The sequence below is a fragment of the Prosopis cineraria genome, unplaced genomic scaffold (assembly GCF_029017545.1).
Source record: "Prosopis cineraria cultivar Desert tree isolate PC_DT_omini unplaced genomic scaffold, ASM2901754v1 PC14, whole genome shotgun sequence".
In the NCBI taxonomy this organism is placed as follows: domain Eukaryota; kingdom Viridiplantae; phylum Streptophyta; class Magnoliopsida; order Fabales; family Fabaceae; genus Prosopis; species Prosopis cineraria.
In genome coordinates, this window is record NW_026555345.1 from 26,081,061 (window position 1) to 26,102,741 (window position 21,681).

At 33.9% G+C, this 21,681-nt stretch overlaps 2 protein-coding genes across 2 annotated transcripts; one reads left to right on the plus strand and one right to left on the minus strand.

Annotated features, from left to right (window-relative positions):
* Positions 1–6,733: 6,733 nt before the first annotated feature.
* On the plus strand, positions 6,734–14,886 carry LOC129292411 (uncharacterized; the record flags this gene model as incomplete). Its single annotated transcript, XM_054929967.1, is given in 8 exon segments — positions 6,734–6,904; positions 8,284–8,516; positions 9,593–9,771; positions 9,774–10,264; positions 10,809–11,175; positions 11,620–11,714; positions 12,893–13,087; positions 13,900–14,886. Coding segments are annotated over 8 exon segments (2,421 nt in total), but the record flags the coding sequence as incomplete, so codon positions are not given.
* Positions 14,887–18,677: 3,791 nt separating this feature from the next.
* Positions 18,678–20,632, minus strand: LOC129292413 (putative pentatricopeptide repeat-containing protein At3g11460, mitochondrial). Its single transcript, XM_054929968.1, has 2 exons — positions 20,038–20,632; positions 18,678–19,843 (listed from the first exon to the last, which is right to left on the minus strand). The coding sequence occupies exons 1-2, from the start codon at positions 20,630–20,632 to the stop codon at positions 18,678–18,680; spliced, it is 1,761 nt and encodes a 586-aa protein (XP_054785943.1).
* Between the last annotated feature and the right edge of the window lie 1,049 nt (positions 20,633–21,681).

Here is a 21,681-nt window from a genome sequence, read left to right on the forward strand (position 1 = left end):
AAAGAATATATTTGGCCAAATGGTTAATGTAATGCAACAATGAGTTCCTTTAGGTTTGAAGTTCTTGTTTATTATTGAGCTTATTACTGGCCTTGATAAATTAATAGAAAATTTCTCTCATTGACTTATTTTTTTTTTAAATTCTCTAGCATACTAATAGACTTTCGTAATATGAGCTGCAATCATATAAGCCATTTTCTATTTAGTGTTTTTGAATTTTTAAAGATTTGACTCTAAAATAATTGGATCAATTCCAAGAAATTGCAATCAAAATTATTGTTTTTAAGAATGAAAATTGAATCTTAACTTGTAAATTATCAAATCATTCTAAGGGAATTGTAACTACTACTTTGTAATTTGTAACTTTGTTCTAGTAATGTTTGTAGTTGGAGTTTCTATTTTCGTAAGAACAAAATTGAATCTTGCATATTATTACTTCATCCTCTGCAATTTGCAACTACTACTTTGCAATTTTTAATTTTGTGTAGTAATATTGACAATTATACATACTTCATTTTTAAGAAGGAAAATTAAATCTTACAAATTACGTGCTCATTTTTAGGAATTTGTAACTGATACTCAACAATTTGCAATTTCATGTGATAACATTTTTAGCTAAACTTTCTAAATTTAAGAAAAATTGAATCTTGCAAATTATAGGATCATTTTTAAGAATTTGAAGCTACTACTTTGTAAATTGAAAACTTTGTGTAACATTTACAACTAGAGTTATTATAGTTAATAGAATATATTTATTGAAAATGATTAATTTGATTTTCTTCAGGGTGCTCTTTATTGAAATTGTTGTGAGTGATTGTTGTAACTAGCATCTTTCTTTTAGCAATCAATCGATGTTCTTGAAAACTATATCTACCTCACTTAACTAAGGGAGGAATTGGAGAAATTACGTCTCTGTCATTATCTATCATTTGTAGATGTAAATCAAACAAAAGTTGGAGAAGAAGCTGATAAACTTTAATAATGTGAAAATGATGTTTTTGACTAGATGTGTTATGATAGCTGGTTAATCATAAGAGGAAGAAAGTCAGATGAACTTTTTGCATCCATTGTAGTTATTAACTGATCGAAGAGGGCGGGGGAAAAATCCAAATGAAGATTAATGATGTTTATATGTGTTGTAATTAATCAAACTGATGCCACGTACGTACCAACGATTTGCATACACTTTTTCTTGAATTTGCAACTTAAAGTTCCTTAATTTGCAGGTGATGTTCCCATTTTTTGTTTGGAATAAAAAGTTTAACATGAAAAATTTAAGATAAATGAATTGGTCAGGGTTTGCAATAACTTCTATCAAATTAGCAACTAATAGTTTCTAAATTTGCAAGTAATATTCCCACTTTTAATTTGGAATCACAATTTTAATATAGAAGATTGAAATAAAAAAATAACTTTATTATTCACAAGGATTTACAATTAGCACTCCCTATTTAAAAGCTCAAAATTTACAACCGAGATACCTAAAGTTGTAACTCCCTTACGAATAATTTGCTACTCTTTTTTAAAATTTTAAGTGAAAATACTTTATTAAATTATTGAAGTTGTAAAGCAATAAAGTTGCTATTTTAGGATATAGATCTAGTAATTTACAATTGAGATACCTAAGTTTATAACCCCTTTATGAATAATTTACAACTCTTTTTCAAAATTTTGATTGAAAACACTTTATTAAATTCTTGAAATTGCAAAGCAACCAAATTGTTATTCTAAGAGATAGCTTCAATAATTTGCAATTGAAATACCTAAATTTGCAACTCCCTTACAATAATTTGCAAGTTCTTCTCAAAATTTTAAGTGGAAATATTTTATTGAATTCTTGAAGTTGCAAAGCAATCAAGTTGTTATTCTAGGAAATAGTTTCAGTAATTTGCAATTGAGATACCTAAATTTGTAACTCCTTTATAAATAATTTGCAGCTTCTTTTCAAAATTTGAAGTAGAAACATTTTATTAAATTTTTGAAATTGTAAAGAAACCAAGTTATTATTTTAGGAGATAGCTTTAGTAATTTATAACTGAAATACTCAATTTTGCAACCTCTTTGGGATAAATTTGGAATTCCTTTTCACAATTTTAATTAGAAATGTTTTACTAAATTTTTAAAGTCGCAAAGCAATCAAGTTATTATTCTAGAAGATAGATCCAGTAATTTGCAACCAAAATACTTAATTTTACAACTTACTTACAAATACTTTGTAACAAATTTTTGCAATTTTAATTGGAAACACGTTGAATTCTTGAACTTGCAAAGAAATCAAGTTGTTATTTTAGGAGATAGTTCTAGTAATTTATAATTCAAATACCCAATTTTTTACTTCTTGGGGTTAAATTTGCAACTCCTTTTCGCAATTTTAATTGATAATGTTTTATTGAATTTTTAAACTTGTAAGAAACCAAGTTATTATTTTAGGAGATAGCTCTAATAATTTACAACTGAAATATCCAATTTTACAACTTCTTTGAGATAAATTTGTATCTCCTTTTTGCAATTTTAATTGAAATGCTTTGTTACATTTTTGAACTTGAAAAGCAGCCAAATTATTATTCTAGGAGATAGATCCAGTAATTTGCAACCAAAATACTCAATCTTGTAATTTACTTACAAATATTTTGCAACTACTTTTTGACAATTTTAATTGGAAACACGTTGAATTCTTGAACCTGCAAAGAAATCAAGTTGTTATTCTAAGAGAGAACTTCAGTAATTGACAATTGAAATACCCAATTTTGGTACTTCTTTGGAATAAATTTGCAACTCCTTTTAACAATTTTAATTGGTAACACTTTATTGAATTTTTGAACTTGTGAAGAGACCAAATTATTATTCTAGGATATAGTTCTAGTAATTTACAATTGAAATACCTAATTTTGCAACTTCTTTGGAATAAATTAATTGGTAATGTTTTATTGAATTTTTGAACTTGTAAATAAACTAAATTATTATTCTAGGAGATAGTACCAGTAATTTGCAATTGAGATACCCAATTTTAAAACTTCTTTAGGATAAATTTGCAACTCCTTTTGTGCAATTTTAATTGAAAAAATGCTTTGCTGAATTTTTGAACTTACAAAGAAACCAAGTTAATATTCTAAGATATAGATCTAGTAATTTGCAATCGAAGTATCCAATTTTATAACTTACTTACAAATACTTTGTAACTATTTTCACAATTTTAATTGAAAACACGTTGACTTCTTGAACTTGCAAAGAAACCAAGTTATTATTCTAAAGAATCGCTTCAATAATTTGCAACTGAAATACCTAATTTTGCAACTACTTTATAAATACTTTGCAACCTCTATTCAAAATTTTAAAAGAAAACACTTTTAATGATCATAGAATATATGAAATGTACATATAAGTTACATGTATCAATTCATTTAATGCTTTTCCAGATATCAGTTGTCTACATACATAAAAGCATCAACTCTATTCCATTTAAATCACAATTCAAGCATGATGAAATCCAACTAATTTTTCAAGAGACATTCCTTCTCTGATTATTCTTCCATTACAACTCCTCCTATCATAATGCATTGTCTTATGTATATCTTTTACAATATCTCCATCAAAATGAAAATAATAAAAGATTTCCTTTAAACAACTATTTTCTATCGTATCCATTAACATCAACCTAAAACAAGCAAAATAAAATGTTATAATATATGATTCATAAACAAATTACTTTTTGCATTAGTGATTTTTGCATAAGTGACAATGTTCCATCTTAAAATGTGGATACTTGATAATAAATTTTTACACTTTCAGTTGTAAAATGTTAAATCTTCATGTCAAATCTTTAAAAATGTGAAATAAAAAAAAAAAACTTTTACATTCAATTGCAAAAAGCCTTTTTTTTTTGTTCATGGGTGTCATTTTGCAAGAAGAAAACTATAATGGAGAATAGACTCCAAGAATTTGCAAAAAAAAAAAAAACCATATCTAAACACACTAGTCAAAAAAAGCCCACATACCTAGTTCTTTGTCAACAAATGCTAATGAAGGCTGACATGATATGATATGTTGAGTCTCAATAAATTTTTTTCTTTCCAGTACTTTACAAACTATTGTTAGAATTTAGTAAAATATTTTAAGGTGTGATAGAGTTTGGTGTTGTGCTTTTGTTAACCATATCCATGACTTCCCTAATCTCTTCTTGTGTGCGATCGAGTACAATAAAATTTTCTCTCAAGCTTCTTCTCTTCTCTACATGCTCATGTTTATAGGATTGCGAAATTTTTTTATCTAAGACACATATGACAATTCAGATATCAAAATGAGGTAGGAAAGTCCAAAACTTCTAACATGGTTAATGCAGGCTTTAAAGCAATTTTAACATTGCTCATATAGCCTCCTAAAGACTTATGGGATTTAAATAATATTTTAAAATGTTTGGAGACTTAAATGATATTTTAAAATGTTTTGGATAAAATTCATCCTTTGACAGATCTGTCCTTCTCCCTTATTTATATCCTTCATTCTTAGATTTTTTGCTTTGTCAATCTGCTGTTAACTTGTCTAACAGTATTGTTAGTGGGGCCCGCAATTTGCTAAGCTAGCTTACATGGGGGGAGCGGGAGCGAGCGAGCGAGCGAGCGAGGTGGTTTGTTCATTTTGCAACTTGTAGAGAGAGAGAGAGAGAGAGAGAGAGAGAGAGAGTGAAGAAGCAGGCACAAAGCGAGAGAAAATGATGGCCGTTTCGGTTCCAATTCTAGCCACCGTCGCCTCCCTCCACCTCATCGCTTTCGTTCTTGTTGTCGGCACTGAAAGCCGTCGCAGTACAGTACGCCTCCTTTATCCTCTCTCCCTCTCTATGGTCCTGATGCGCTTGATATGGAACCTAACTACTGTTTTTCTTCATCGTTTTTACATGCTAGAATCCAGCTCGATGAGTACGACGACAAAACCTTCTGCATTTACGACACTAATGCATTGATAGTGTAAGGCCTTTGCTCTGTTGCTGGTCAGTCAAGTGATGGTTCACAGTGTCACAACCTCCCTCTCTCCTCTCTCTCGCCTTCATTCCCTCTCTCTCGGATACAACTCTGCTCTCTTGCCCTTTTCACCAGACCCAACCCCTACCTCATTCCCTTCTCCTCAAGCTCCTTCGCTCTGCTCTGGGCACACCGCACCATGAACGTGTTCCACATGTAAGTGGCAGGGACGTCAAAGGACGTGGATGATGACTTGTGTCGAGGGCGATGCTCTTGAGCTAGTCGAGGTCTCTCTTGTCGAAGGTGATGGAGGTTGGCCTCAGGTCGCTCGAAACCTGACTCTTGAAAGTTGAACCCACAGAGATCCCAGTCATCCCGGGCGGGTTTGTGCGTCAAGGTGCAAGTCGTGTGAACGGACGAGGGTAGTGCCATTGCATGTAATCATTGTGGCCTTTTTTTATTTTTTTAAAAATACTAACACTTATCCTTTTCTACAGAACTCCTCTGTTTTGCTCTGTTTCTAGATCATGAAAACACAATACTTGAGGGTTCTTTGTTTTTTCGTTTTGCTGTTTCTTTGATGGTGGCTTTATTGCTCTGCGTCAGAGTCACAAGGCCTGAGCCCAACATGGCCATCCACGAGTCACATGTTAAACATCAAGTCTTATTCATGTATGTGTATATATATGATGACGATGACGATGATGATGATGTAATTGAAAATAAGTAATTTAAATTATTAAATATTGATAGAAGTTGAAAACAAGTGCTAATTTATATTTATAAATAAAAACTACAATAATGTAAACAACAGGAGTTTTATGTACAGGAGAAAACATAATTTTTGATCTCCATAATTTAATTATTAAAAACATTAAAAAATTAAAACTATAGAAACTTAAGAAATAAACATTAATTAATTTTTCTAAAATTATGGGAAATAAAAATATTGAAAAAAATTATAAGGATTAAAAATGAAAGCCAATGAAATTATAAGGACCGATAATTATACCTAATTACAAATTGAATGTTTAATTAAAAAAAACCAAATAAGCCGAAAAATAACAGCCCAAATGCAAATGAGGTACCAAGGGGAGAAAGAGAGACACCACTAAATCACCATCCCTTCCATATCAGCCCCTTAAGTTAATATTAATATAAATGGGCCGGTATATTTATTTAGAGTCTAAAAAATAAATTATATATGATTATTGGATTTATCATTCACAATTTAAAACATAGATATGCAAACTAGAGTAAACTTTACAATTTTTAAAAAAACCTAAAATAAGTTTTCTTATTTAATTATCATTTATAAATAGTGTGTGTGTATTATATTCATAAAGATATATTATGATACAGTCGATATTAACCTTTAGAAAAAAAACTTTTAAAATAAAAAAAATCCATCGAATTAAGATGACCGGATGCCTAGCCGTTATCGTTGTGTTTTCACAGCACGCTTCGTTTCCTCTCTTCATCTTCTCGGTGAGCCAGCTTTTTAGTGTCCTTGACGAAAAAAGAAAGTAACACGCATAGATGGCATCTGATTCTTTGGCACCTTCGTTTCTTGATTCCTTAATTATTTGGGAACACATGCTATTCTGTTGCTCACAATGATCTCCCTCACGGCTGCATCATTGTTGTTGTTTTCGGTTTGTAGTCGTTCGTCCAATCCCTCATCTTCGCTCAGCTCGTGAATCTCATTTATCGCGAAGAGATAGCTCCATTGAAAACCACATTGGGGCTGAAATGGTTTTGGTTTTGGTTTGATACTCATTGGTTTTATCCTCGGGGTGGTGGTGGTTGTTTCTGCTGAAGCTCTTAGTGTGTTATGGATCGTGAAACTGATGGGAAGCCAGATCAAGAAACGTGGCGAATCGAAATTTCTCGTGGGGGGCCGGGAAATTGATACCCAACAATCTCTTAGTTCAGCATTTAAGAAACAGGTAATCTTGAACAAATGGCGTGGCCAACAAAAATTCTTTTGATCATGAGCAAAACCTCTAGCAATCAGCAAACTTTAATAGTTCTTGAATTTGGTTAAAGAGAAAAGAAATTTTTTTTTTCCCTCAAGACATTATGTTTTTATATGTTGCCTTTGCTAAGATTATCTCAAAACGTGGATTACCATGATGCTTTAATTGCGGTTTGAAACTACTTTACTGTTTGCCTAGGTTGAACTTTTATTCTTATGTTGTTTTCTGTTTTAGAATGATATATTCTGTATCGTTGCATGCGTTATTAAGCTGCAGTTTTGAACAGGTTATATAATCCTTTCTAATATTGAATATGAGCTTTTATGCTTTCGCAATATTTTTACCTTGATGCCAGAAAATATTCAAAACTTTTAAAACGGCAAAACAAAAAAGGATTGGTAGAGCGCCAAGCTGTCAGTCAGTTATTCTTGCCGAAACCTGACGATCATGTTACAATTTTATTTTCCTTCTACTCCACTTTACCCTTGAAATCAAATAGTCATAGTTAAATTATTAAAATGGTGCCATTCCTTAGGATATACTTTACACGCTTCAATCACAACCAAAGAGAAACTATCTAGTTTCTAGAGGACTAGGATTACTTCCTCCGTTTGACTTAGCAGCAACCATATATGAGCATGACTTGTTACATTCACTTTAAAGATGCCTTGAGTTGAAGACGTAAGGTCTTGTCTGTTTTTATGCAACTATTCAACGTCTAGTTTTTATTGCATTTAGTGTTTTGCATGATATTCTTGTCAACTTGATCATAAATTAAAGCATCAATAAGTATTTGTATTGATGTGACCAATAAACCTATCATTAAGGCTACAATATTTGCACACTATGATTTTCAACTTCTTTGGATATGACATTTTTTGAAGCATGCTCCCTTTTGACAAATTGTAATTTGTACCATGCATAGATAGTTGTCAAATTGTAATCTGTATCTTGTAGTTTTCACTTAAGAGAAGAAACATGTTGATGGACATGCCTGAATTGCAATACATTATCATGGCTCAATGACATCCCTTGCTGTAATGATAAGCAATACACGTAGCATAGTTGCAAATGTAATACCTTGAAAAGAACCATTCTTACAAATTTACATAGAGATAGAGCATTGGCAATCGATGAAAACTTTATTTGGAAGAATATCTGAATTTTTAAAGTCTCACACATGCTGCTTCCGCATTCAGCCTTTTATTAATCACGCTAATCACTTTTTAGTTCCATTAATGCTCATTTTTCACTGATCTTTCTAATGTTCCTTATTTCTGCTTGTAAAATGTTCACACAAAAAGTATTTGTGGATTTCTTTTGAATTGCCTTTCCTTTTCATCTTTCAGGGTGTGGTTTGGGTTCTAGAGTACAACAAAATCTCAAAAGTCTGGCTTGACAGAACATCAAGAGAGCAAAAAAGAAAAAAAGAATTTGTGGTGGTTTCTCCTGTTAAAAAGTATGGAAAAATTACCGACCAATCATTTATTCTGACAGAAACTGATGGATTGTGTACAACTATTCAGCTAAAGGGCTGCATAGTTGAAGCCGTTTCTTCTACAAGTCTTTCTTCAAAAAAATGGTAACATGATTTCCAACTCATCCTTATTGGCTGCTCTTATTTTGTTGGAATTCTCTGGTAACATCCAAGAAGAGGGTGGTCAGGATTCAGGGATTTTTTATTTTACCATTTTATTTCAAAGAATGAAATTTTTACTTTCTTTGTTTAGCCCAATACATCTGACATTAGATTTAATGTAAATGTGAGCACACTTTCTTTGCACGCCCAATGGACCGGGAGATAGTGGAATTAGCAGAGTAAAAGTCCCAAACCCATCCAAATGTGAAGATGGCTTTTGGCTAGGTAGAGTATTAGAAATCGAATGATTATCTGAACATATACTATGTTTTTGGACTGTCTAAATTAATTATCTAGAGATTATAAATGAGTAATTTTTAAAGAAAAAATTCATAATATTTAATAAAGAAACATCAAAAACTATCAGTAGTTCTTGAACTTCAGTTTTGGAATATTTAGTCATTCAAACATTCGCTGTTTGTTAATTTCCAATTAAGTCTTTCATTATGTAGAAACAGAATTTGTTTTTTAAAAGACTTCAGTGCTGTACTGTAGAAGACAACTTCTGGGAGGTTTTTCAACAACTTTTGAGTATGTGATATAGAATGAAGACTGGCTGGGGATTCTGAAAGCTGCAAAAACTCACAAACATTAAATGTTATACCATCACCTACAACTAATGTCTGGCAAGTACAGTTTAATCGAGTGGCAGCATGGAATATTTGTGAATCCATTGATCTTATCATCATGAAGAATGACAATTCATTGAAACACGATCAAAGACTAGTTATGGTAGATTCAGTTTAAGAGGAAGATATGTTTGACAGGTGTAGTTTTTTGATTCAACAAACGATTCACCTTTAAAGAAGGTTGACAATGTGTTTCTTTTTAACTTAATATGGAGAAATCTTAATATCTTTGTGCTTGCATACTTTTTTGTTAGAAGTTTGTCTTGTCATAGTTAGTTTATGGGAGTAATCGATCAAATAATACTGGATAGATAAATTTTATTGCTTGCACATTTATTGAGGAAAATGGGTGCTTCCATGTTCTTATCTGAATGGTGATTGGTTTTATAGGGCAAAGAAGCTCCCCATCAAAGTTGAAAGTTCTTCTGCAATATACAATGGCAGCAAAATCCTTTACATATATCTTGAGACTTCATGGGAGAAAGAATCTTGGTGTATGGCCCTCCGTCTGGCTTCTTGTGATCAAAATGAAAAATTAAAATGGTTTTCCCAGTTGCATGAAGAGTTTCATATTATCTGATATCTTTAAATGCTGAATATCCTTCATTTATGAAACCATCGGCAGGATCAAGTGTTGAAGCAATAGATAGGGTCATTAAGCCTGATAGTGGTCACTCAAAAGTTCGTCAATTTTTGAGGAAATTGTCAAGGAAGACTTCCAGAGTTAGTCTAGATAATAAATCAACTTGGTCTTCATTGTCAGGCTGTGAAGAAAAAAAGAACAGTGAGAAGCTTCATGCTTGTAAAGATTCAGTTGCATCTGTTAACTTGATGAAAACTGCTTCAGCAAAGCATTGTAAGAGTTCTACTGAAGACAATGCTCCACCATTATCTTCAAACCAATCCTGTTCAGAAAGCCAGAGTCATTTGTCTGCTGCTGATTCTGTCGAGAAGATTGGTATTGATGAGGGAACATTATGTTGGAACCTGTTAATTTCTCGTCTCTTTTTTGATGCCAAAGGCAGTGCAGAGTTGAAGAGATTTTTTCAAGCAAAGATTCAGGTGTTTTCCCATATGATATTGATGAGTTTGAGAATATTTATTTTTGGGGTAAGGGGGGAGGGGGTTGATTTGCTAGTTACTAAGTAGAAGTGTAATTCTTATTCAAATTTGGAATTTGAATAAAGGTTGTTATGTCCCTCTTGTAATCCAGTTTGAGTTTTTTAGCCTTTTCAGATGGTCCAGAAAATTAAGGTTATAGATACAAGCTGAACTTTATCTGTTAAGCTGATTACATTATAATTATGGAAGACTTTTATTTTTTAAATACATCCATGGAGTTAGTTCGACTGCTTCACTAGATGAAGCATACCCCACTTGGTTGGTCGGTATAAGTGACACTATTGTAGTTTTAATGTTTTTAAGCTTGATGAATGCAAGGAAAGGGTAATGATCAGGTTGTTGGTGTCAAGATTGTATGAATTTGAAGGGGGGATTGGAGATTGTTTCTGCAAACGTGCTTTTCAATTTGCTTGCCACCCTACAGTAAACTTAACACTATCATGGATACTATGAAATAATGCTGGTTGTTTCTGTTTGTTGACAGAAACAATTGTCTAGTATGAGAACTCCCAGTTATATTGGTGAAGTCATCTTGACAGAATTAAGTACTGGAAATATTCCTCCTTGTATCATGGGAGTGAGGGTTCTTCCTTTGGAAATGAGTGAGGTATGGACCTTAGAAGTTGACATTGAATATGCTGGTGGTGCGCTATTAGAGATTGAAACAAGGCTAGAAGTTGGTGAACTAGATGTCCATAAAGAGATAGAGGACTCAAATCTGGATTCAGGCAATGTTGGGGATGTCCCTGCAGATTTTCTTGAGGGTTTTGAATATTTGGGAAAACAATTGAACCTCACTGAAGGTACCAGTGACTTACAAGAGCCAAAGGAAGATGGCGATGTGAATATTGGTTAGTATATGAATCTTATCAAATCCAACGTTTTGTGCTTGTTCTATTTGTGTGATGCTTTGCCAACTTACTAGACCATGTTAAATATTATTTCATAAAAATGGGATTAATGAAACTACATGGGTGAGTCTTACATTGACGATTTCTTTGACTGTTTTTGGAATTCTAGCTGGTGACTTCCTACAGTCAGTTGAGAAGTTACAAGTCCTGTTTTGCTTTATAAACCAATTACTTTGTGTATTCTTCTGTTTCTATGCCAATCTGATTCGCCCAAGGATAGTTGCTGCTACTTGCTATCTGCCATTGATAGTGAAAAGAAGAGTCCAGAGATAGGTTAATAGAAGAAGAATAAAAGAATAGAGAATCTGAGAGATCAAAGTTAGTAACTTCCTGTAGTCGTTTGAGAAGTTATCAATGCTATTTTTGCTTTAATTTGTATTGCAGACCTATCTAAGAGCTTTAGGAGCTCTTCATGTTCCTCAAGCTCTGGATCCAGATGGAAGTCTATGTTAAATTCTGTTGCCAAACATGTTTCGCAGGTTAACCTCTCTCTTTATTTTATTCCCTCTTTTACTTTTTAATTAGTTTTCTGTTCCTTTTAAAGCTTTGGAAGCCTTTTGTCTGATATTGGATGTATCCTTTTTTAACGGTATGATCTGGTTGTCTGAAATGGGTTGATCCCTCTATATTTCCTATCACATCTATCCCAAGTTGAATAGCATGTTTGGAATCCTTGAACTGCTACTCATCGTTTGATAATGTTTCATCCAATTTTTTATTCTGTCCTATCAGGTATTGTGGTGCTCAATCCTGACTTCTAATATTAACTTTGCTTGCAATAACATTTTGGGGCTATGATTTGCTGTCATTGACATACTATTGTGAATTACTGTCCTGAAGGATTTTGGGCAGATTTTTTCAGTATTTGGCATGTAAAAAAGGTTACGGTGTGGTAAAATTTTCTGGAAGTTTACTCTCATTTCATTGTCAGCTGGTGAAATGGAAATAGCAGTGGCTGTTAGCTGTTGATGGATTATGGGGGCAAGATTGGAAACGTATATGTTTTAATGGAGTGTAATGGAAGATGATTGAGAGAATATAGTAAAAACAAATCAATAATAGTAAACGAGAGAATTGCAGGCTGACAGTCTAAACAGCTGCTAGAAGCTTATATTACCAGCTGACTTTTGGCTTTGTGGTTCATTGCTCGACTGTGAGGCACTTGGGCACAAGTTCGAATGCTGGTAGACAAAAAAGAAAGATAGAAAAGATAACTTAATATAATTTAAAGTCCAAATATCATACTTTTCTCCCAGCCACAATATAAACTTTTCCATTAAATTGTCATAATATAAATTTACAGTAGTCACATTTTGCATGTCATCAAGTCTTAAAGAGACTTACAATGTTTGGAATATGATCTCTCTCTCTCTCTCTCTCTACATATATATAAACGGAATATGATGTCTTTCTACACCTTGGGGTCCATGGCTATATGTAACAATAGCAAATCAACAAGCACAATACTGGAAAGTTTTTTTTTTTTTTTGGGCCAAACTAGAAAGCTTGAGTATTAAAAAAATGTTGATATATGTTCATGGAGACACAAATCAAATATTTGATATCTTGCAGATGTTTTATTGTTCCTTCGGCTCATCAAGTTGCGAACAACTTAAACTGTTACTCTTGATGTAACTGACTGTTTTTTGTTGCAAAGGTACCTCTCTCTTTGGCAGTAAGGGTAGCATCCCTCAGAGGCACATTGCGTGTATACATAAAGCCACCTCCATCTGATCAATTGTGGTTTGGTTTCACATCAATGCCTGATATGGACTTCAACCTGGAGTCATATATTGGGGATCGCAAGATTACCAATGGACATGCTGCTTCTTTCTTGGTCAAACTGTTGAAGGTATATGATTTTTTTCTGTATGATTTAAAATAATCGAAATATCTCTCTTTGCAGTGGTTGTTTAGGATTATCAAGTTTCAAATAGCCTTTCACTTTAGTTACAGATAATTCATATATATTTCATCAGTAAATGCATGTAGTTATTTAGAAAGGAAGTTGAAATGGCTCCAGCTTTTGGATTATTTGGCCTTTCAATGAAGTTCTGCTTTTTCCCTCACATTCCGAAAGGTTAACCTTGCTTTCAATATGGGGCTCTAGATTATTGTTTTTGTTAATACCAGGTCATACCATTGAACTTCTTTACTTTGTTTTTTCCTGTTGTACACGAACGAGGGAAAAATTACACTCAGAGGAATATATTCATCGGAAAAATTTAGAATTTTTGAAAAGATATAGCATTGCCGTGCACATAAATTATGATAATCATGAAAAATTGATCGGCAGTTGCAGCCTTTTCCACTCTGATATGGATGTGAAAGATCTGATGTTAGGATCAGAAATTTAGAACATGGAGAATGTTATTTTCTTTTTTCTTTCTTTCTTTTCTTTACGTAAAAGGAGAATGTTATTTTCTAAAATGACAGAGAGGAAAGGGTAGCTATGCAATATATATTAGAGAGATTTTATTCCTTAAAACCTGTCCTTTTCTCTGGCAGAAGCCTTATATTTTGTACATATTTGTATGTATACATTTAAAAATTCCGGATGACTGATATCCTGAATCTCTTGTCCACTAATGTGCTTCAAATTTATCTTTCGGGAAAGGATTAGGGAAACCTTAACTGAGACTAAATCTAGTTTCACTCTTGCAGATGGGAATCCGGGAAAATTTAGTGCTCCCAAATTGTGAATGCATCTGCATCCCTTTCATGCAAGCAGAACAAGACGACTGGGTTCCTTTTAATGTTGCTCCATTCATATGGTCTAACCAAACATCTGGAATCGAGACTTCCAATTCAGTTGGAGCTAGTGCAAGGACCTCAACTGATAATCCGGAGCATGATCAAAAAAAGCCAAAAAATGCTGAATTTAATCAAGAACCAGCAAACAAATCAATAGATGCTTGTGGAGTCCGATCAAGTTCCTTCCGTACACCAGGTAGTGTGGAAGAATTGATAACACCATCGTTGGAGGACAAAGAAAAACCACAAGAAACAAGAGACTTGAAAGAGTTGGGTTTGCCTTCTATTGAGAAGGTTAAACCTCAAGAAACTAAGGACGTGGGAGAACTTAGACCATCTTTGTTACAGAATTTTAGGTCACAAGACAGTAGTGAACATAAGATGGGGGATAGCTCGTCCTCGTCAACACCCAGGATGAGAGGTAATTTGTTGGAGAGACAAGATACTATGGATGTGACCAGGCCAAAGAAGATGGGGAGAAAGGAAAAGATGCATGATCTGCGGAGGAAGATGAGTGAGAAGTTTGAGGAAAAGAAGCGTCATATTGGAGAGAAGAGCAAGCACATAGTTGACAGGATGCGAGGACCTCGAGAATCATGAACAAAAGGACAGAATATGTGCACATAATGTTAAATGATCTGTTGATGATGTCAGCAAAATGCCATTCTTACGTCTGAAAATGTCAGGCATCAGAACCTGTTTCACTGATGAGTTGTGCACTTTATTGATGTTTAGAAGGATTCAATGGCACAAGGCATGCATTAATGATCCTTCCACAGGAGAGTTTGTAATTTCTGCAGCACTGGGCACGATAGAGAGTTCAGTTGTTGAGCGCCAAATGATTGTTACTAGAAATGCTCTAAAGGATTTTTTATATTTGAGTAATAATATATCATTTTAATTATTTTGAGTTTCTATCAAAGTCATCGTTAGCTAGTTAACTTCATCTATGTTCAAGTAGCTTGCGGGTTGTAGAGGTGAAACAGAATTATGCAATAATGTGTAGGTGACCATCAAAGTCTTAGAGAAGAAATGCAAGCGAAATTAACTGCGCTCAAACGAAGCAACCTACGTAGATATGATCGTAAAGAGATTTGGAAAAATCATTCTAAGGTCCCATGGAAGCAATCAAAATACACTAAAGTCTCATGAATTCATCAAATAGCTACCAGATCCCTAGAAACTTAAAGGTGAATAAGTCTGAAAATAAAATTACTAATTTGTCCTCTACCATTAAAAAGGAAATCTTGCTTGAACGCAGATCTCACGAAACTCATGATTAGCGAGACTGAAGATTGATGCATATCCATGATTGTTGATCATGGTAGGATAATTTTCACTTTTCCATATCTATGATTACTGTCATTGTCTTCATCTAAGCGAGGTGGGAGTGTTCATCCGCGACTGCAATATTTCATCGCGCTACAGAAAACAATATAGTGATTGTTGAGCGAGTAAACAATTTTCATACGTTAATGATTTTATTATTGTTTAAGGGTAGCATAATGCTTTCTAGGTATGCCTACGATCATTTGATTTGCATAGCTAATGGATATGGATTTATCTGGTGCGACATTGATACGTTGAAAAATATCTGATACGAACAACTTTACATGTTGTCAATAGTGTATTCTTGTGTTGTCAATATGCTATCGATAGTTGTCGATGCACTGTGTTGTGCAGGATGACTTGTAAGAATGCTTATACCATCAAAAAACATGTATTATGTTATGTTTTTTTTTCATATAGAGGACATTTTATATAATATTCTCAAGCATGTGATGCAAGCTTCTTTTATTGCAAAATCTCTGTTACACCTCATAAGAATGACTTGTGGTGCAGGATGACCTCTATAAGAAGAAGATAGAATTCTTGTGGTGGCTATTGAGTCATTGTAACAACATGAAGGAGCACAAAGCCATGCCCTTGTTAGAAAGATCATAGGAAAGGAAGAACAGGAAATAGAAGATTATTGATAGAACTTTAGGATATAACTTTATTGATAATCATGTCCTTTTATATAGTTAGCCTATTTCGTGTAGTTAACTTAAACAATGTTATTATGAATGGTAATTATAAATTTGTAAATGTGGCAAATAGTTTGTTTTATTAATTAAATGTTGACAAGTGGCCAACTGTGATTGACAAGTGGTTTTCACTTTATTGATAAGCTATGCATTCGCTATTGACTATTGCTGATACATTAGGTGCTGTTATTCTTTTTAAAAATCAACAAACTACAAGAACTTGTTGATTACTTGCCGTTGGCAATTGACAAGTGGTTATCACTATATTGACAAGCTATGCATTCACTATTGACAAGTGCTGATACTTTAGGTACTGTTATTCCCTTTAAAAATCAACAAGTTACAAGTTGATTATTTGCTGTTGGCAATTGAGAAGTGGTTATCACTATATTGACAAACTATGCATTCACCATTGACAAGTGCTGGTACATTATATGCAATAAACATCTTTAAAAATCAACTAGTTATAAGAACCTGTTGACCACTTGCTATTGGCCATTGACTGCAAGTTATCACTATATTGACAAACTATGCATTCACCATTGACAAGTGTTAATACATTAAGTGTTGTTATTCCCTTTAAAAATTAACCAGTTACAAGAACCCGTTGACTATTTGCCGTTGGCCATTGACTACAAGTTATCATTATATTGACAAGCTTTGCATTTTTCATTGACAAATGCTGATACATTAAGTGCAATAATTCCCTTTAAAAATTAACCAGTTACAAGAACCGACTGACTACTTGCCATTAGCCATTGATTACAAGTTATCACTTCATTGCCAAGCTATGCATTCTTCATTGACAAGTGCTGATACATTAGGTGCAATAAATAAAAAAATAAATTTCAAATACATCAACAAAAAAGTATACTTGTCTCTGATATTTTCTAGCATGGATTAAAATTTTTGCAAGTCTTGGAGGTATGACCAGTTTCATAGCATCTTGCACAATGATAAATCCTTTTGTTTTGGATTTAAGATTCCCTACCTTTACGCTTTGGCCTACTCGAAGGCCTTATAGTCATTGGTAGCTTCAATCAGGTTTGGGTTAATAAATTTGTCACCGTTAATGCTTATGGACATGGATAGTCATGTATGACTACCGGCCTCATGTTGTTGGCATATATCTTTTGTTGAGCAGTAAACTTGTAACATTCATCCACAAAATTATACACATTGCCATAAACTAGCTTGATTGCTGCACATGCATGCACACAAGGTATTCCACTCATTTGCCATGTTAAACAAGAGCATGTATGTGCTACTCATTTGATGATATCATTCTTGTCAACTCTTCATACGTTGTCTATTCCTTTATTATTCTTGTTCTAACACTCCCCTCAACATATTGCATATTTCCTTGGTCATAATTTTGAAAATGTTCCCTATATGGAAAAAATATAATATATATTCTCCAGAAGAACTTGCCATCTTACAGGTCAACCAACACCACACACAGTGTAACTATACACAGCATAATGTCAACTCATTTATCCATTATTGACAAGAAGCAATGTTATTTCATAATAGAGATTTTTTAACAAAAGAAGCTTGCATCACATGCTTGAGAATATTATATAAAATGTCTTCTATATGAAAAAAACATAACATAATACATGTTTTCCGGTGGTATAAGCATTCTTACAAGTCATCCTGCACAATACAGTACATCGACAACTATCGATAGCATATTGACAACACAAGAATACACTATTAACAACATGTAGAGTTATTCGTATCAGATATTTTTCAACGTATCAATGTCGCACCAGATGAATTCGTACCCATTAGCTATGCAAATCAAATGATCGTAGGCATACCCAGAAAACATTAGACTACCCTTAAACAATAATGAAATCATTAACGCATGAGAAATTGTTTACTCGCTCAACAATCACTGTATTGTTTTCTGTCGCGTGATGAAATACTGCAGTCGCGGATGAACACTCCCACCTCGCTTAGATGAAGACAACGACAGTAATTATAGATATGGGGAAGTGAAAATTATCCTACCGTGATCAATAATCATGGATATGCATCAATCTTCAGTCTCGCTGATCATGAATTTCATGAGATCTGCGTTCAAGCAAGATTTCCTTTTTAATGGTAGAGGACAAATTAGTAATTTTATTTTCAGACTTATTCACCCTTAAGTCCCTTGGGATCTGATAGCTATTTGATAAATTCATAGAACTTTAGTGTATTTTAATTGCTTCCACGGGACCTTAGAATGATTTTCCCAAGAGATTTCCCCCTCACTTTCTTTTCTGAGTTAGGTGGTTACATCAAATATTAACTAATATTACCAAAAATTATTGGATACTAGCTCTTCAAATGTTGTTGAGTTATTTGACAGATTTTTTTTCTTATTATTAAAATGACTTGGCCAACACTTGATAGAAGAATTTGCGTGCAATAAACTACTTACATTCATAGATTAGTTCGTGTGGTTACTAATTTTTAATGAAAAATTAAATAGGCTTTGATGGAGGCTGGGAAAATTGGCTAAGCTCGTAAAGTCAACTCGTGTTTACATTGGCCAAGTTTTGGAAATTGGTTCTAAAATGGAAATATATATATATATATATATTTAATTATGGTTGCCTGAGTCATGGAAGAATTAGTTGACTAAATTAACGGACATCAACTTGCTTTCTTTTACATCTCACTATTTATAGTCATTGCTTCTGCTGTATAATTAGCTTCTAAAAGAGAAGCATTTAGCTCTTCAAGTGTCCTGTAGATATTTGCTAACTGGAGGCAAGAATGATTTCCCGCAGAAAACATATGAAATCTACCATTGATCTCAACTTGGCTCCAACCGCATTCTTTAACCAATCCTTCACTAGTTATCAATTTTCTCATCATGTGTCCCTCCTTCCATTTGCCCAAAGATGCATACAAATTAGCCATTAACACATAATTTCCAGATCTTCCTAGACCTAGTTCCAACAATTTAGTAGCTGCAAGCTCTCCCAGTTCAATGTTGCCATGAATCCTGCAGGCATTAAGAAATGAGGTCCAAGCTTGTTGTTTTACTTCACGTGGCATCCCTGTTATGATATCTAAAGCTAAATCAAGCCGACCAACTCGACCAAGAAGATCAACCAGGCAAGTATAATGTTCTACGGTAGGATCTATTCCAAATTCCTCTTGCATGTTCTTAAAATAGTTCAGTCCATCTTCAACCAATCCTGAATGGCTGCAGGCATGTAAAATGCTGGTGTAAACAATTGCATCAGGCATTAAACCTTCTTCCCTTAGCATTTTATGGAAAAGGCTTATAGCCTTTCTCCCCATCCCATGAATGGCATAACCGTTTATCATGGAAGCCCAGACTACTAAATCTTTATCATTTACTCTCTCAAATGCGTCTCTTGCTTTTCTGATAAGTCCACATTTTGAGTACATGTGTATAAGAGATGCTTGGATTCTCTTATCAATATCGAACCCATGCAGCAAAATGTATTCTTCGATCTCTTGTCCCATGCTCATAGATCCCAAATCGGCACAAGCTGAAAGAACTGTTGCAAGGGTCACTTCATTCGGTCTAATATCTTCTCTAAGTAGCTTTCTAAATAGTTCCAATGATTCCACAGGATGGCCTGAAGAAGCATAACCCGCAATCATAGTTGTCCATAATAAAGTGCTTTTTTCATTGACCAGATCAAATAACCTTCTAGCAGATGCAAGGTCTCCGCATTTTGCATACATACTTACAAGTGCATTTTCCATGGATTCCTCCTCATCATATCCACTTTTGAGTACAAGAGAGTGAACAGATGAAGCTAACCGGAGATTTCCTCCTTGTATACATCCAGAAGCTAGATTCAAAACACAACGGAGTCTATGTTAGTACTTTGACATTGCATTTGATGAAATACTCTGAATGCTTCAGAAGTATTTCCAACTTTCACAAAACCACCAATAATAATTGTCCAAGAAATCAATGACTTATCACGCATCATGTCAAAAACTTTGCGTGCTCCATTCATTTGACCAAAGTTTATATACATACTCATCAACGAATTGGTTAATGGAGTCTCAGAAAATTCTAGCCCATGTTTGATCAAGCAACAGTGTATTGATAGACCCAGAACAATATACTTGTTGGATGTAGCTAGATTGGAATAACCTGACAAGATGGAAACAAATGTGGAAGAATTTGGGTCGAAACCACAAACCCACATTTCTTTCAACAGAATCAATGCTTCGGCCATCCAAGGACCACGACAATAAGCAGAGATCATTGCATTCCAAGAGATGACGCTTCTCACAGGCATTTCATCGAACACGAGGCGTGAATAAGCAATTTGAGAGCATCTAGGGTACATATCAATGAGAGCGGTTTCAACAAAAGTGTCTTCTCCGTAGCCGAGTCTCAGTATACGACTATGAATCTTCGATCCATCTCGAATAGAAGCAATCTTTCCACAGGCCTTGAGGACCAGAGGATAAGTGAAGCTATTACCAAGAACCCCAGAGCGAGCCATGGAAGAGTATATCTTTAGTGTTTCTAAGAATAGCCCATCATTGATGGAATCTCGAATCATTAGGTTCCACAAGTACAGAGGCCTTTTGAAATTGGAAAGCGATGAAAGACGCAACGACATTTACTTCCTCAACTTGTGGGCATAGCTTTACCTTCTCTGTTACCTCATGGAAGGGGATCAGGGAGATGAAAATGAACCAAATCAGGCTCTATGAATTTCTCTATTGCATGTTTTACAGAAGATGAGGCCTTGTTCAGTTCTAGAATTAACTTGTATCGCTACAAGGGGCTTCAAGAGACAAAAGTGCTTGATTCTTTTTGCTCAAAAACATATTTGAAGTTTCAAAGCGAAGCCCTTGAGGAGCAAACTCCGTTCAGAGAAAAAGTCCGAGAATTTGAATCAAGCGTTATTTAAAGGGGCAGATACGAGATTGCTAGGTTTGAGGCCTTTATGCTGGACAAAAGTTTTAAGGGCTTTTTCAATATTTTTATCTATACCAATGTATATGATATTCCATAAAATCACAAGCCCCAGTCTAATTATATGAAAAGTTAGAGTGTATTTGGGGGGATCTTGCATTATTTGCATTCATTTGCAAAAATTTCCCATCTAAATATTTAATGGTTGAAATTCTGACAGATACCAAAAAAAAAAAAAAGTTATATTTGTATCGCTCATTTGAAATTTGATTGTGATGTTAGGGATCCTGTCTTTCGTGCAGCCTCTATTGTGCACAAAGAAAGTTGAGACTATGAATTTCACTTTATTTTAAGGAAGTAGGTAAGTGGAGTGCAGTGAATTCACTTAAATTAAGAGATGTCTTGAATTTAAAGAGCATTTATTATTTATATATTATTTACTAATTAGTTTTTCATATTAATAATGAAATTTAAATCCACAACTTTATGGATTATGAATCAGATTATTATAAACTAAATCAATATTTGTCGGTAGCTATTGATGATATAAAAGGGATACCAAAAAAGTTGGGCTATTTCTCTCCAGGGGAAGGTCATAGGCTCATCGCCAGTCCAAGTGCAAATGAAGTTTATTTGTGTACATTTGACTATATTAGGATTGAAACCCAGAGCAACCATTGGTCAAAAAAAAAAAAAAAAACAGGGCAAAGCTTAACCGGTGGCGTTGCTCTCGTTCCACATGGACAACTT